The 15,866-nt window shown below is 40.1% G+C and overlaps 1 protein-coding gene across 1 annotated transcript; it reads left to right on the top strand.

The window, feature by feature from the left end:
• The first annotated feature begins 1,741 nt into the window (after nt 1-1,741).
• LOC139787513 (macro domain-containing protein CT2219) lies at nt 1,742-3,354 on the top strand. Its single transcript, XM_071726636.1, has 6 exons — nt 1,742-2,044; nt 2,124-2,256; nt 2,351-2,605; nt 2,694-2,810; nt 2,897-3,105; nt 3,184-3,354. Exons 1-6 carry the CDS (start codon nt 2,030-2,032, stop codon nt 3,265-3,267), a joined length of 813 nt encoding a protein of 270 aa, XP_071582737.1. The 5' UTR covers nt 1,742-2,029; the 3' UTR covers nt 3,268-3,354.
• Nucleotides 3,355-15,866: the final 12,512 nt, after the last annotated feature.

Below are 15,866 nucleotides of genomic sequence, written 5' to 3'. Positions count from 1 at the left end.
TTCTAATGGTCCTTTGTCACATGTATTACAAAAGTCATCCTCTCAGTAATCTTCAAAAGGTTTTAACTGTCGCTCGTTGTTTATTAAAAAGACAAAAGTTATTAATAAAATATATTTAATGAATAGAACGTAATTTTCGAATGTACATTTTAAGAAGGTATTTATAGATATATTATACATTGTATACGTGAACCATACCAATGATGGACCTTGTTATAAAGAATTGGTAAATATATTTTTTATAACAAGGTTTATTATTGTACGGTTCGCGTAGAAATTAAATTGGAAGAGTCACTAAAAAGGTAGATATATGTATGCATGTATAACTCTGTCACACAGTAACAAGTTGGGTTTGGGTTTTTTAGAGTAAGAATGCAAGGGGGGAGGGGCGGGTCCTCGCTTATACAATACATGCATGTATTATTTTCACATACATATATTAATCATTTAATTATGTCTTTCAATACTGAGAATAACTCAGTATTATATTTTTCAAACTTATTTCGTTAACAGCTTTTTTAATGAATAACGAGCGACGGTTAAAATCTTTAGGTTACTTAGAAGGATGATCTATATGTATATGAAAAAGACAAGGTCATTAGAGGTGCCTCCCCTAAACAGGAGTTTTACCGAAAGAACCCAGGTAGCAGGATGACGTCTAAAGACGTTTTAATGGCCGCATTCAGGAAACACAACTGTTGAGTGAGCGGTCAGTGATTCTTTAATATGATTGGTTCTTACCTTTGGTTCTTCTCCGGATCTAAGTGTAAGAACCAATCATAATGAGCGCTCACTCAACAGTTGTGTTTCCTGAACGCGGTCAATGACATTTTATTGACGTCAGAGACGTCATTGTCGTCATTAAGACGTTATTATCCCCTGGTTCCGATATTCACTGCCAGTACTGAAAATCTATAGTTTGCGTCACGTATACTATAGATTTTCAGCACTGCCAGTACACTGCCAGTAAAAAAGGAACACAGCCTATATGTCACTTGACGTCACTCTGCTACCTGGGGAAGGAATGCAATTTACTTACACAATAGTCAATACTCTTAGTTTCATTTTTCTACGCTTTCTCGTTACTCTCGGGGTTCTATAATAGATTAGAGTTCTAGAAAATGTTGACGCTCACGACAGATTTTCTACCGATCTTTCCATTACGGAAGACATTACCATCAGGTAATTACCCTCGTGCAAAAAATTCTCAACGTTGCTTCCAGATGACACTACTCATGCAAAAAATGCAGCACGAACTGCACGAAAAGCCTGTTGAAGTTGCCAGATGGCGACAGCAGTCCTATCGCCGATCGAGAGAAGGAGAGAACTGATAATAGGTCTGTTCTGTTCTTTTCAGCTGAGCTTGTTTGGTTGCACGGTTTATCTTTTTTCTTTTTCTCTCCAACATGAAAAGTAAAAGAAAGAAAGATGAACCGTGCAACAAATTCAGCTGAAAAGAAGAGTGTAGTAAGCTTTGAGCCGTAATTAACTAATCACAGTCAAATGTGAGGAGAATAATCGACTGTGATTGGTCAAAGCCAGTCAAAGCTCTTCTTGCGAATCAAAGCTTACTACACCTGTTGTAGACGGCTTTTCAAACAATTGAAAGATATATAACATTTTCAAAAATATTTAGAAAATTTTGTACGAGCTATTAATGAGTGATTAATGAACTCGCTTTTACTACTAACGGGCACTTTACTAAAACTGAAGCCGCATTTGACGCGCATGCGCGAAAAAACCGGCGTTAACAACACTGACTGGAAACTGGAATCGCTCGTCATCGCATTTCATCGCAATCGCGAGTCGCGAGTCGCGAGTGATCGCGAGCAGAGGCCCAGAGCGGAGTTATTTTCGTAACGTAACGATTCGCCCGAGATATATGATATACGGCAAAATTTGCGACGACCCTGCAATCTGCATGGCTCGCATCGCTTGCATGGTCGTTCGTGGGATGGGAACGCGACGTTGATGATTGACAGGATCTCTCGGAGTGATTCTCGATTCTCGCGCCGTGGAATCGTGGATAATGCTGACTCTGAAAGTAAGGCAGAAGAGCATATCTGAACTGATGAACTGGCGTGACTTCCGAGAGTTGCGAGAACGCTGCTTTTGGTTTCTAGGCGACCGTTGTTAGTTGCTCCTTTAGGCTTAGACGCGCTCGTGTCCTTCAGAATTTCTTGCTGAGAGGAGTGAGGGGCAGTTCGGCCGCTTCCATCGAGTCCGAAGGAAAGATGTCGTTCGAAGACGAGAAACGTAAGGAATCGCTTCCAATGACTGATCAATCAAATAGAAAACAATCCAAGGGCTGTAGAGTATCTTAATATTTTTCTGTTATTTCTGTAAATAGAAAAATTCTTGAACATGTCGCCAGAGGAAAAGAGGAACTTTTTCAAGGCAAAGGTAACGACTCTTGATCAGATTCCCACATGGTCAGAGTATTGGGACAAAAACAAATCCAATATCGCCAAAACTGTTGAAAAAGTTGAAAAAGTCGACGAGGCTGTAGCTAAGAAAGTATCGATGTGGCAAGGAGACATAACGTCGCTTGAGATAGACGTGATTGTCAATGCTGCTAACTCGAGTCTTTTGGGAGGTGGTGGAGGTACAAGATATTCCCATTAGAACATTTTATATACTTGAGAGATATAAAATATATTTCTATATAAAATAATAAATTGTATATATTTCAGTCGACGGAGCTATTCATCGAGCAGCAGGACCAAATTTAAGGAAAGAATGTGCAACATTAGGAGGATGTAGAGTTGGCGAAGCTAAAATCTCGGGAGGTTATATGCTGCCAGCTAAATGTGAGTAATACACAATTGCAAGAGCTCAACTCAACACAATTTATATAACTTATTAAACAATTAACGTTTAAATAACTTTGTTTCAGATATTATCCATACTGTCGGTCCACAAGGTGAAAAGCCGGATAAATTGAAAGAATGTTACGAGAATAGTCTGATTCTGGCTAAAGAAAATCATCTGCGTACTATCGCATTTCCATGCATATCTACTGGAATTTACGGATATCCGCAAAGACCAGCGGCCAAAGTAGCTTTATCGACAGTTAAGAAATTTCTTCTCGATAATAAAGATGCTGTAAGACTGCATATATATTCAACAAATTGCTATTTTACGACCAAAAATGAAGCACATAAAATTTTTATTATTTTTCAGGTGGATAGAATCATCTTTTGCTTATTTCTGGAAAGCGATAAAGATATATATGAGGAGCTGTTGCAAAAATACTTTGCAACTTAATTAAATGTTTGTTGATAGATAAGTTTCTACTTGTGCGAAACTTATATATCGTATTTGAAAAATAAATATTCATGCGGAGTAATATAACCCTAGGTATTTTAAGTCAGGTTATTCCCTTTTCAACTTTCTTTTATTTTCTAATCTAAAACGAATCAATAACGCCGCCAGCCGCTAGACGGCTAGACGATAACTCGAGGTGAAGGCGAATTCGGCGCGGCGTCGAATTTAAATGACGCGCGGCCAGCTGGATCGCTGGATGACTGGTGGAGCGGTGGCGGCTGGTGGCGGCTTGGCGGCGCGCGCCACCTCGACGCGCGACGGCGCGCCGCCATCTTGAAAAATCCAAGTGCCGTGATTCCGTGCGTGTGCGTGGCGATAGGTGGGGGACGGTCGGTCGTTAACGCGGGGTATCTCGGAGTAATCGGGAAATTTGTCACAAATGGGCGAATATCCCTGAGCGCCGAGGACCGGGGACCGAGCCGCGCGCAATTCGCGATTCGCGTTTCGCGGTTGTGTCGCGCGACACGGCACGTAAGACGTAAGGGCAACGCCGCAACGCCGTCGCGGTCGCCCGTTTGTCGTTGGTCGTTGCCGTCGTGGTCGGATTGGACGGATTGGTCGGAATCGTCGCTGTCGTCGCTGTGGCCGTCGTTGCCGCTTATACCGCCGCTCGCGGCTCGCGGCTCGCCGCCTTTCGAGCACACCCAACCAAAGGAGCAGGGGAGCTCACAGCTCACGCGCTCACGGCTCACGGTTCACCCTGTTCACGGTCGGTCGCTCGGCTCGCTCCTCGGTGCTCCCGCCGATCTGCCGCACCGCCGCTGTGGCGAGCTGGCGAGGGTGTGCGCTGTGGCCGCTGTGCGATCGCGATCGCGATCGTACGCCCAGTGACTAGTGAGCAGAGTGACTAGAGTGAGTACAGTCAACAGTGCGTGCGCGTCGTGAGAGAAAGAGGGACGGAGAAGGAGAGAAGAAAGGAGCACACTGCACACTGCACACTGCACAGTGTCGATAGTAGAGCGGTGTGGTCGTGTGGTCGTGTAGTCGTGTGGTGTGGCGATCGCGCGCCGGTCGGTTGGTCGGTATCGCGTATAGCTCCGAGCTCCGAGCTCCGAGCGTCACTGGTCGCGAGTCGCGAGCGTGTCGTGTCCGTTCGCCGTCCGCGTGGAAGAATCTCGTAGTCGTAGTCGTAGCCTACGCCCGCTCGGAGTCGAGTCGTCGTCGTGCAACGCGAGGAGAGCACGAGCGAGCGTGCCGTAATGGGCGAACGAAACGTGCATGCGCTCGCGGCGTGAGCACAGCAGCATCATCTATTCATCTTCGCGTCCGATCCGACCACTCCGACCTCGGACGCGGGCGGAACGTGGAGAAATCGCGTGCGAAATTTCGCTGGGTAGAGAGAGAACGACTGAAGACGAGAGAGGGAGAGAGAGAGAGAGAGAGAAAGAGAGCCCCGTCACTTGATTTCGACGAGAGGCGAGCATTGCGAGCAAGAGGTGGACGGACGGACGGACGGAGGTCCCGTAATCCTGAATGGCCGCCGCGGCCGCTTTCTAGGTTACTGACGGACAGGCAGGAGAGCGCGGCGAACGCGCGCGAGAGAAAGAGACGGGGAGAGAGACACACGGCCAAGTGAAAGAAACGGCGATCGGAAGAGGTGAAACCGCGAAGAAAGAAAGGAAGTAAGAAACGAAGCTGGTAGGTGCGCGAGTGAGAGCTAACGACGCTCGTCCGAGAGAGCGAGAGAGACGAAGGGACGGAGAGAGGAGAGAGGGACAGACACACACCGAACGACCGTGAGCGTTCTCGCGCGGACGCGCGCGCGCGCGCGCGCTCGCTCGCTCACACCCCCGCCCCCGTCGAGACTCCACGAGTCCGCGACGACTCCACCATCTCCGCCGATGTACGGCCACCGAGGAGGCAACCCGCGAACGCCGTGTCCTGGACGTCTCTCTCGTGCCCGTCGGCGAAGTCTCGCCGTCACCGTCGCCGTCGCCGTCGTCCGCGAGTCGTCGCCCGCGCCGACGGAAGTCTAAGCCGTCGGTGCCGCTGCCGTGTTCGCGGACTATCGACATCGCCGCCGCTACCGTACACCGTTACGACCGCTACCACCTACCACCGCCACGACCATCACGACGATTCCTACCGCTATCGTCGATCGCCGCCGTCGCCGCCTTGGTCCTCGTGCGTCCTCGTAGCCGCCAACGTCGTCGCCGAGGCTTAGCTCTCGCATGTATGCATCTCGACACGTATGTATTTATTATCCGAGTATTCGGAGTACGAAAGGATGGCGAGGGAAAAGGAGAAAGAGAGAGAGAGAGAGATAGAGAAAGAGGGGAACTCGCGTGTAACGTTTCTATACGTGTGTGTGTGTGTGTGTGTGTGTGTGTGTGTGTGTGTGTGTGTGTGTGTGTGTGTGTGTACTGTGTATACATACATATGTGGGTAGACATGCGAGTTGCGTGTGCGTAGGTGAGTGCACGATGTCCTAAGTGTCCAAAAAAACAGGGCGAGAGACGAGGGAGGGGTAACCAGTCGAGTTTGCCGCGAGGAGTCACTTGGCTTTTCTTGCTCTTCTCTTTCTCTCTCTCTCTCTCTCTGTCTCTCTCCGTTCGTCTCTCCTCTCTCGATTTGGCTTCGAGGAGGTTTTCTGCCCCCGCTCTCTATTTTCGTCTCTTTCTCTCCCCCCATTTCGCTCTCTTTCTTCCTCCGCGTATTTCAAGTATTTCAACCGGTGCACGGCGCTTGCTTTCTTAATCCTGCATTTTCGTCCATCGCCACTTCTCGAACGAGAGGAAGGAAGATCCTCCTCCCTTTTGGGAGCGGCTTTCCCGACCCCGTCACACCGTGCTGATTCGCTCCGGGATCGATCCGCGGGCTATGTATCCATATTTGCTAATTTCCTCTTTACGCGATTTGCTCAAATGCTCAATGAACGTGGCAATCGATTTCCGAATTTCCAAATTTTAACCTTTTAACGTTAACGTTAAGATTCGGTTTACCGGCATACCGGTATACCGGTATACGCCGTGAGGGTTCTACTGTCAAGTAAGGGACTTGCTGTCAAGTATAAAACATTAAAATCCAGAGAAAATTAAACATGAAATTGTTCGCGACATCGTATCCCTCGTTAAAGATCCGGTGCTCCATCGCGTGTGTGGATGTTAGGCGGCGAAATCGATGCCGTTTTTTATCGTCTGAAACGTGAATCATCCGACGCATTTAATATAGTCGGAGAGTAGACGCGAGAAATGCCAATGCAGACTGCTATTCGTGAAAAAATTTCTCGCTCGAGAAGTAAATTCTAGAATAGATCTTAATTGTGTGTGAATATTAATCGAGAGGATATTTGCTTGTCTAATTTCAACACGTGAGGATCGCATACACAAACAAAGGGTGCAAGTTTTCAAGTCGAACGAAACTTCTGTTTCCGTCGCATGCGTGTCGATTCGTTCGATCTCTGGAATACCAGCGCGCGCGATTATCGAGCGTTTCATATCTCAACTATCGCGGTGGCATGTCGCTATACCGTCTGAGGCGATGTCGAGGCACGTGTGTTAAAAGCTCATTAAATGTCATCAAAAATTCAATACGTTACGTTAGCACAAATGACTCAGTTTCGAAGAGAAAAAAAAACGAATCGTGGACTTGCGTGGAACTGTAATATACTATAAAGAAAGTTTGGTTTTTTTTAAATTATATTTTGTTATATTTTATGAGTTAAATCGTTATTGAGTGCTTCACGTTGTCTTGCTCCGATGTAATTTATCCACTAAACGACCAAACCATAAACTTTAAGACACTTCTTGTGTATCTTTGATGCACAAGACATCTGCTATTTTTGCAATAATTGAAATAGGTATCATTCAAATCAATAATATAATTCAAAAGCAGTTTAAAGTTAACAGATGATGCTCCATAACGTTTTATTGGAAAACGGTTCAACAATTTTTTCTTTTTGTATAATTTGTCCGTTAATTTTAATTTTAGCTGCAGATTATTATGATAATATTAAAATTAACGAATAAATTAGAGCAAAGCGCAATTGAATTGAGCAATCACGCCTAAAAACGAGTAACCGGTAATCTGTTATAAAACAGAATAACGGATTTCTCTCATGGCGAAGGTATCAAAGCGTCATGGCGTGTGCATCGAAATGTGTCACGATAAAGAATAAATAGCATCTGCTTTCCATAATTACGTAGAAAGCTGTGGTTCAGGCAATCCGCTCGTGTGCTATTGTTTACGCATTGACGCTCAACGATTTCATATTATCATATAATCGATGCGTGGTAAACGTAGCTTCGCAGGGTTGTGATGAAATAAAACTTTTCGCATTCACAAAGCACACAAAGTAACGAAAGTTCAATTAAGCTTACAAATCACTTTCATGTGATACAGACAAAAGTTTATTCCTAGTTTAAATTTTACTCACCGAAATACGCAAAATGGAAATCTAATTTTAATTATGTTTAATTATCTTAATGTTTAAGAACGCCAACCTTTTCTTTGTAAAATGCATCCTGAGTTGCGATACCTGCGTTCGTTTTGTCCGAAACTTCTCGAACAATATTGACCATTCACCGTAAAGTATGCATGTACGGCTTTGGTATTTATTGTATCGGAAACATGTTATTGCAAAAAGTTTCTATTGTGGCAACACGTTGCCGTCCCATTGAGTGGCTCGGAAACGTGTTCATGACCGCCCATTTCCTTGTAGTCGGCCAGCATCGGTCACTCTCTTGCCGATCGAAACAGTTTTTTATTACTTGTCTGGCTCTCCGTCCATCCTTTCCTTTCTCTCCCTCGAAAGAGTATGCTGACCTCTCCATCGATTGATCGTAGAAAAATTCCATTTTTACTTTAGCCCTTTAGCGAATATCTACCGATCATAAATGAATTTTAATACTTCGATATTAGCTTCAATTCAAGTTAAACTTTTAAAGAAATATATTTTTATAAAAGAACTTGTTAGTTATGGTTGTTGATATGCGAATAATTTAATTTATACAATTCGCACTTGAAAATATACAGTTGCATATTTTCGCTATTACTAATTTTCTATTATAGTTAAGGAATAACAATAATCTAAACAAAGTTCCACTTAAAAGAGAGAATAATGACTCTAAAATTCACAAGACTGCGTTTCTCGTGGCTGAAAGCTTTATGTATAAAAATAGTAAAGAAACAAGTGATAAAAAAACACAGTAATTACAAAAGTAATATACGGTATACATGGTGAGGATTTATCATCAGGAAATATCCCTCGCTCATTCTGCACATTACGTTCTACTTTAATTGCTTTTTGTACTTTCACGTACAAGCGCGTACACGCCGCAATCGGCATTTGATACGCGACGCCGCTCGCGTTACGTCGTCATTGTTCTCCTAATGATACACCTAATGATAAACTAACTCGCCGCCGCGCCGCGCCGGAACAACTCTTTAATGTCGTGTCCCCGTAGGTGTCGCGTCGCACGACACCGCGATGTAATTATCGCGTACTCGTCGACATAGGGTGTACAGCACTCACAAGCGTAAGTTACCTAACTTTGACAATATCTTATTCTATTTATAATTGCACCTAACAAGGACTATCTAAAATATCAAATTTCTTGACCGCTGGAAAACTTAATTTTTACTTTTACTTTTATTTTTATTAGATCTATTCTTTTTATTTCGATATATTTTATCGTAAAACTTCTTACAATGAAAAAGTCGAATACGATATTTTTGATCTCCCATTATTTACTATTACTTCATCTGTGTTTAACACACATTCTTTACATCGGATCGATTTATCGTCGTTTACATTGACTAAATGAGCAAAGGGCGCTTTCAAAGACGGCATCTGCCGTCCATAGAGACGGGGCGGATCGAGAGTAATCTTCTTAGCGCGAGAGGACCCGCCGCCCGGCGACGATTTATTCTTGGATTACGCTATGGAAGCCGGGCTTCTAGCTTTATGTAATACTTTTCCTCGTGTGCTATCGCAATTTTGCCCACTGGCAAAAAGCCGCGGGAATTGCTCGAGAAATACACGCGTTCGAGAAGGCACGGCGGAACTGGCGATGTATTGTCCGATAACGGTACAATGGCATTTTGACACGTAGGTCGCCGAACAGACCCGATGAAAGACCAACTATTCATATCTACGTTTGATACGATATTGATAATGTTTTGGATAATCCCTACACAAAAGTATTGCTAATATCAGCCTCTTTTCTTTGATAATAAGAAAGAAACTCATGGAAACCTGGAAAACCTGGAAATGTCAGGGAATTTGCGTGCTCCTGGAAAAGTCATGGAAAAGTCATGGAATTTTGTGACTTTTCTGGAATTTCGTTAAAAACTTAAAAAATGACATTTTCTGTTCTTTTTTTATCTCGCAAAAAATTATTAGGATCAGAAACTTTGAGACAGAAAGAGTCACGACATCGATGACGTGTATATATACATATATATATTTTTTGTGTGGAATTCGATGGTTGGAGAATATCGCTGTTGCTGAACGAGCTCGTGGCATTCTACCGAATGTATGTAAATACGTGGCAAAAGTTATCAAAGAAAAAAAGATTCCGAAATGCGCTAGTTTTGAAACGGTTTCGACCGCGTTAGATGACAAATTACTCGTTCCTAAATTGACCTTTTTTCAATCCCTCGCATCCCATTCATGTCCGAATTTCAATCCGATCATCCGTTGACTTTATTTCTTTACGATGAAATTTATGCACTTGTGAGATCTATCATGAGGAGATTCGTAAAGGATGATGTCCTGAACTTGAAGGAAACGGATCTTTCCAAAATCGACGTTACTAAGAAGGATAATTTGGTACAACGAAATACATAAAAGTTGGATATGCGACTGAAGTTGCACTCAAACACGAAAAAGGCATTTCGGATCTCGAAATACTACAATTTAAAAACCAAGTACGCCAATGTCTTCAAATCTTTGTAGAGAAGATTATGGTTCGCTCTCCTCTCAAATTTCCTCTAACAAAAGCCGTTTCTTGCATGGATCCGGCCATAGCGAGTCGAGGAGAAATCGCTTATAAGCGGTTGTCTTTCGCATTACGGATTTATGTGGAAAATTATTTGATATCGGAAATAACGGTTGATAAAATTGACCGCGAGTACGGACATCTCATTAGTATAATATCCCCGTCGTTCAAGAGAAGTTTAAAACTTTCAAGCGATCCGAGATTCGTTTGGATCATTTCTGGGTCGATCTTATCACGAGTTGCAGTAAGAAAGATTACGAAAATTTGTCAAGTTTCATGAAAAGCGTCATGATTCTTTCTCACGGAAACGCTGCCGTAGAACGAGGTTTTTCCGTAAATAAGCAATGTTTCATCGAAAATCAAAAAGAAAAGTCGTTGATCGCTCAAAGAACCATCTATGATACAGTCAATGCCAAGGGAGGACTTGAAAATTTCGTCATAACGAAAGATTTGATACATGCAGCTCGTAATGCGCATATGTGGTACAAAGAGGAGCTTGCACGTGAAAATCAAGGAAAAAGAGATGCAAGAATAAATTGTTTGAGTGTCTCTCGACCCTCCGAAGAGTGCATTCTTTCCACGATTAACCATCGCAAATAAATCATGGAACTATTACACTGTTAAAGGTTAGAGGATGAAATTTAAACCAATACCATGAGTTAGATTTATTTTGTTATTTTTAACTACCATGTGCGTCAAAATTTATTAGTTTGAAACAAAATAGGATTATTTTAACTCCATTGGTTTAGTCAAATTAACATTGTTTTAGTTAAATTAACTACATATTGAGTAGGAGCAGTGGCGACCTATGGAATAGTTAAAAATTACTCAAAATTGAGTATAATTTAACCCTATGAATTTAACAGTGTACGGAATCTACTACTATTACGAATCACTATTATGTTAAGCCTTCTAATCTCATTATGTAATTTACATGAGATACGATTTTCTTCACTAGTTCGCCAGTTGACATATACTATTACTAGTTGAATTGGTACTTGATATGATACGAGTCATTTTTCGATTGAAAAATATACTACTATTTTAAGTGTTAATCATAAAATGTTTAAACGAGTGTTTATATAAAAATTATTTTAAACAAATTATAGCTAAGTGTTAAAAACACTAATATTAAAGTTTATTTTGATAATCTGATGATGTAATGTGTTGTAAAATTCTGACAATTAACACTCCTCGCCAATAAAACAATGTTTTCTTCCGTTCTGAAGTATTATAATTTATTTTATCTATAAAAGTATGGTATATATAAACTTTGCACGAAAATCAAAGTAAATAATTGATGTCTATATTACAAAAATATAGTTCGTATTGATTAACAACTGAATCGAGTTTTAAGTTGTACAAGGTATCATTATCGATTCAGACTAGAATTTGATAGCAAAATTTGCTAGAAGCTAGTGTTTACATTACATGTGATATTTGGATATACGAAAAATGGTAAGAATTCATTAAATTCGTATTCGAGTCTTGCGCTAGTTCCAACGGAATCTGTAGCCGCTCCTGTCTGCATGTCCTATCTGCGCGTGTGCCGATGACCTAGTTCACATAGGGATGCTGGTCTAGGACCTAATTTTGCGTGACTCCAAATATACTTTATATTTCTACTTGCATCTGTGAGCACATTATCTTGAAGTGTCTAGAAACATTTTACGAGAAATTTGCATTTCGCACAAGTTTCAACCTTCTACAGATGGTTCCAAATCAAACTTACCTTACCACATTTCCGTACCGTAAAACGATTAAAGTTGGCGTAATATTGATCACGACGATTACATAATTCTGTCACATCATGTTACATGTTTGAATGTGAAGTAATAGAAGAATTTAACTTTCTTTGATTACGGATATGCGTCGATACTTCGGAGCAGAAACAGCAACGTTCGTCTGCTGATATTGTCTACAATTTTTTATATTGTTCAAATATTAAACAATGAGGACAGCAAATATCGTCAATGTCATTTCATAGCAATCGATTTAGTCATAACGTTATAATTACGCATGCACAATTACATCATTGATTGAACGCAATCTCTTTATCATACATTCTTTATCGCGATATAAATTACAATATTCTTATAACAGTTACATTATGTTAAAATATACGGGCGACCAGTTTACATAGATACTTAGAAAAATTACATACGCCCCACCCGAAATACTTTCGGACAATTTCGAAGCTTGCGCGTGCGAAACTCGCTCTATAATTAGCGGCTAATGTTTCGCAGGTGGCCGCGGAACGAAAGTATATTCGAAACACCTGTTCGCAGTGAAACAACGTAGCCGCGAACATTTTCTTAAGACCGCGACAATTCGTCCCGCGATGTCCTGCAGCTGTTATCACTGACATCACCTATGGTCATCTATCAAACGCCCGTTTACGTCATCATTGCGCTGCACGCGCGCGAACGTACCCTGCATGAGCACGCACTTCCGTATGCGTGCGGCGATTCTCATCGCGTAATCTTCTAGTCGGGATTTTATCGCGCTTAATCTTGAAGACACTCCAGCACAATGGCATCTTTAATTAAGCGCGTGAATTCACATTCTCGTGCACGATTCCTTATAATGCAGATCTCATAATTGAGGAAAAACGTAACGAAAGTTGCTTGCTAAAACAATTTTCCAAGATATGATGTAATATCGATCATTTTAATACAGATTGGCATTTTTATTTAATAAATTTAAAAAATGTTTTTAACAGTAAACATCTGCGATTAAAATTTAATTAAAAATCTCATTGTATTCGTCCGAAAATCAGCTGCAAAATAACCGAGATACTCCAATTTATGCATTTTATATTGTACATATGTACATTAAATCACATTCGTCATTTATCATTCATATAGTGACGTAACGTAATAATTCAGTATCGTAGCATATTATTCAAGTGACAGAATTGCGTATCAGGCTATCGAGCAGAGAAATTTCCAATGCTCCTTTGCCTTTTTTAAACTGACGAACCGCAACGATTTTGCGTTCGAATCATCGAGTTTTTATTCGCTGATTGTGTCACACGCGTAGCGCTAAAAACGTGGTTGTTTAAATCTCTTTGGAGATAATTCGTGCCTAGTTAGAGATAACATCTCTGAAAAAAGCACGAAAAAGTAAAACGGAATCAGCGTTAAATGTATAATATAGTCTAGGATTACATAATATTTATTTTTAATATTTTAGATGGGAGGTTGTTTGATAAAGGCGGAAATGTGTTGATTTTACTTTTAAGTGTTCATATACCTAAGGACAGTACGCATTGCACAATCTCGGAATTGTATCAAAATGCGGCTATATTTATCGAACTAAAAAATACATGGGTACGTTTTTCGTAAGCGAGGACACCGCATTTTTATGTAACGTCATGTGTCACATAAGTTACCATTTTTAAATATGTTTATTTGTGAGGTAATAAAATATTTACTTGCTCGTAAAGAGGTGTTTGTCTTGTGAACTTTACGATTTCAATGGTCTGCCGGAATGGGAATCGTTATCTTTACCGGCGCTTGCGGTTCGTGTCATTTCGTTGTTTCTCACCGTTTACGCGTGTTTGATAAACGGTACCGCGCTTTTCAAGTAGGTATTATTTTTTCAGCATGTCTATAAACGGATGCTGAATATGCACGTTTTAATCTTACCGATATAAATTTCCATTTTTATCTTCAATAATTTAACAATTTTAACGATTAGCTTCAATTTCTGGACAACTATTGTTTCATGTCAGATAATATGGATAATATGAATAATTATTTCTTTACGTTAGATACTTAGAGTAATCATATTTTTTAATTTAGTCATTGTGCGATTCCCTTAGTCTTGTAAAGAAAACTCTTTCCGCAATTTCTTTTTTTAATTCCTTGTTCCTGGTTACGTGTCGCTGCACAAAATGCGCATAAAATATGCAGGGAGACTATTTCGCTTTCTCAAACGCGTTAATTTAATATTCATCAGTTTCTACACGTGCGCGCGTACAAATTATTGTTTGCGCGAGATATGGAAACAGGAATTGCTCAAATATCGACTTCTTTGGCCAACGATTCTTACCGAACGTTGTTTATCGTATCAAAAGTAAACGTTTACGTTAACAAAGATTTATGAATAAAAAAATTAGAAAGTATTGTAATCCATAAATTACATTTTTGTTAAAATTTTTCACTACTTGATTTTTAATGAAATTATTTGATATATGTAATTTTTATTTCAAAATATTAATTATATTATTTCATTATCTACGATTTTCGCGCAATAATCTTAAAAAAAAAACGCATCCACCTGGAGTAAATTTTTCTAAAATCGGTGATTCACCATTATGCGATCTGCTCGACTTAAATCGTGAAATTGACTGGATTTTATGGCAATATCGATCGTCCTCCTCGTACGGTCACGTAGCGAAGGAGATAATGCCCACCGGGATTATTAATCTCAATGCTGAGGGACGACTTTCGCCAACCTTGTTTCACCCAACCAATCCCGAGAGATACAAACTTCACATGCACGCTTACGCTATCATAATGTATGTACTGCATAAGGTGATTCACGTAACGTCACATGCGATCTCGATCTTCGAACCCAATGTTAGACGTGACCAAAATTTTAAGAAAAGATATATTCTGTATGTAACAGAAAAATTCGACGACAGGGTATTTATAGTAGGTTATAGATTAAATTAGGAATTAATAGTTTATTATTTGTCGACGCAGAAATTTACATAATTAATGAAATTTTTGTGAAAAGGATGCAAATTGTTTCAATAAAGTATTTTTAATTCTAGTTATCAATAACTATAGGATAACTATAAATTTGAAGGATAAGACTCTACATTTGAATATCAATTTATAAATTGTATAAATTACTTAAAAAGCTATATTTCAGATTAGTATTTCTGAATCTACGATTATTTTTCTACGGAAACATTTCTAATATTAATTTGTTTAGATTTTTTACATAATGCCGTCATCGTGAGTAAGCACGGATCACCCGGTATACACGTATCTTTTTCTTTACGTTCGTTCTTTTTCTCTGCTGCCGACGTTTCTCCCTTTCAACTATTTCCGCAGATTTCTTGTTCCGCTCGATTAGATAGAAACTTTAGGTAAAACCGAAACTATAGACAGTGTCATTAGGATTATTGATTTTACCTTTTATTGGTTTGCACCTTTTAATATGATGCGATATAGTCATATTATTTTAAATTAAATTTTTTTCTAAGCTTGATAATATGGACATAACATTTTACTTGTTTAGTCACAGATGATAAAATAAGTAATTTTTTTATACAATCAAGAAGCTCTTCTCATTTCAAGAAATATTTGTAATAATTAAAATAAACCTTGAAGAGATTTTGAATTGATTTATTGGTCAATTAAAGCGATATAATATAATCACTTTTAACTATATATATATATCGGTGACGTCAATAAATACAAAGTAGAAAGTCTATTTCCAAGGTGTTAATTTTAAATATTTTTTTCACGATTGTAGATATTTTTATAAGAGTAATTTGTCGTAGTTTGTCGTGGCAATTTCAGTAAATTTCCTCATTTCTTCTGACATCATCGGTATATACGGCTCAGCTATCACGCTGTA

This window comes from Temnothorax nylanderi, unplaced genomic scaffold (assembly GCF_030848795.1).
Source record: "Temnothorax nylanderi isolate EJ_2023f unplaced genomic scaffold, tnyl_v1.0 TNYL_tig0010_pilon, whole genome shotgun sequence".
Lineage (NCBI taxonomy): Eukaryota > Metazoa > Arthropoda > Insecta > Hymenoptera > Formicidae > Temnothorax > Temnothorax nylanderi.
Note: the sequence above shows the minus strand (reverse complement) of the source record. Positions and strands in the feature narration are given on the sequence as shown.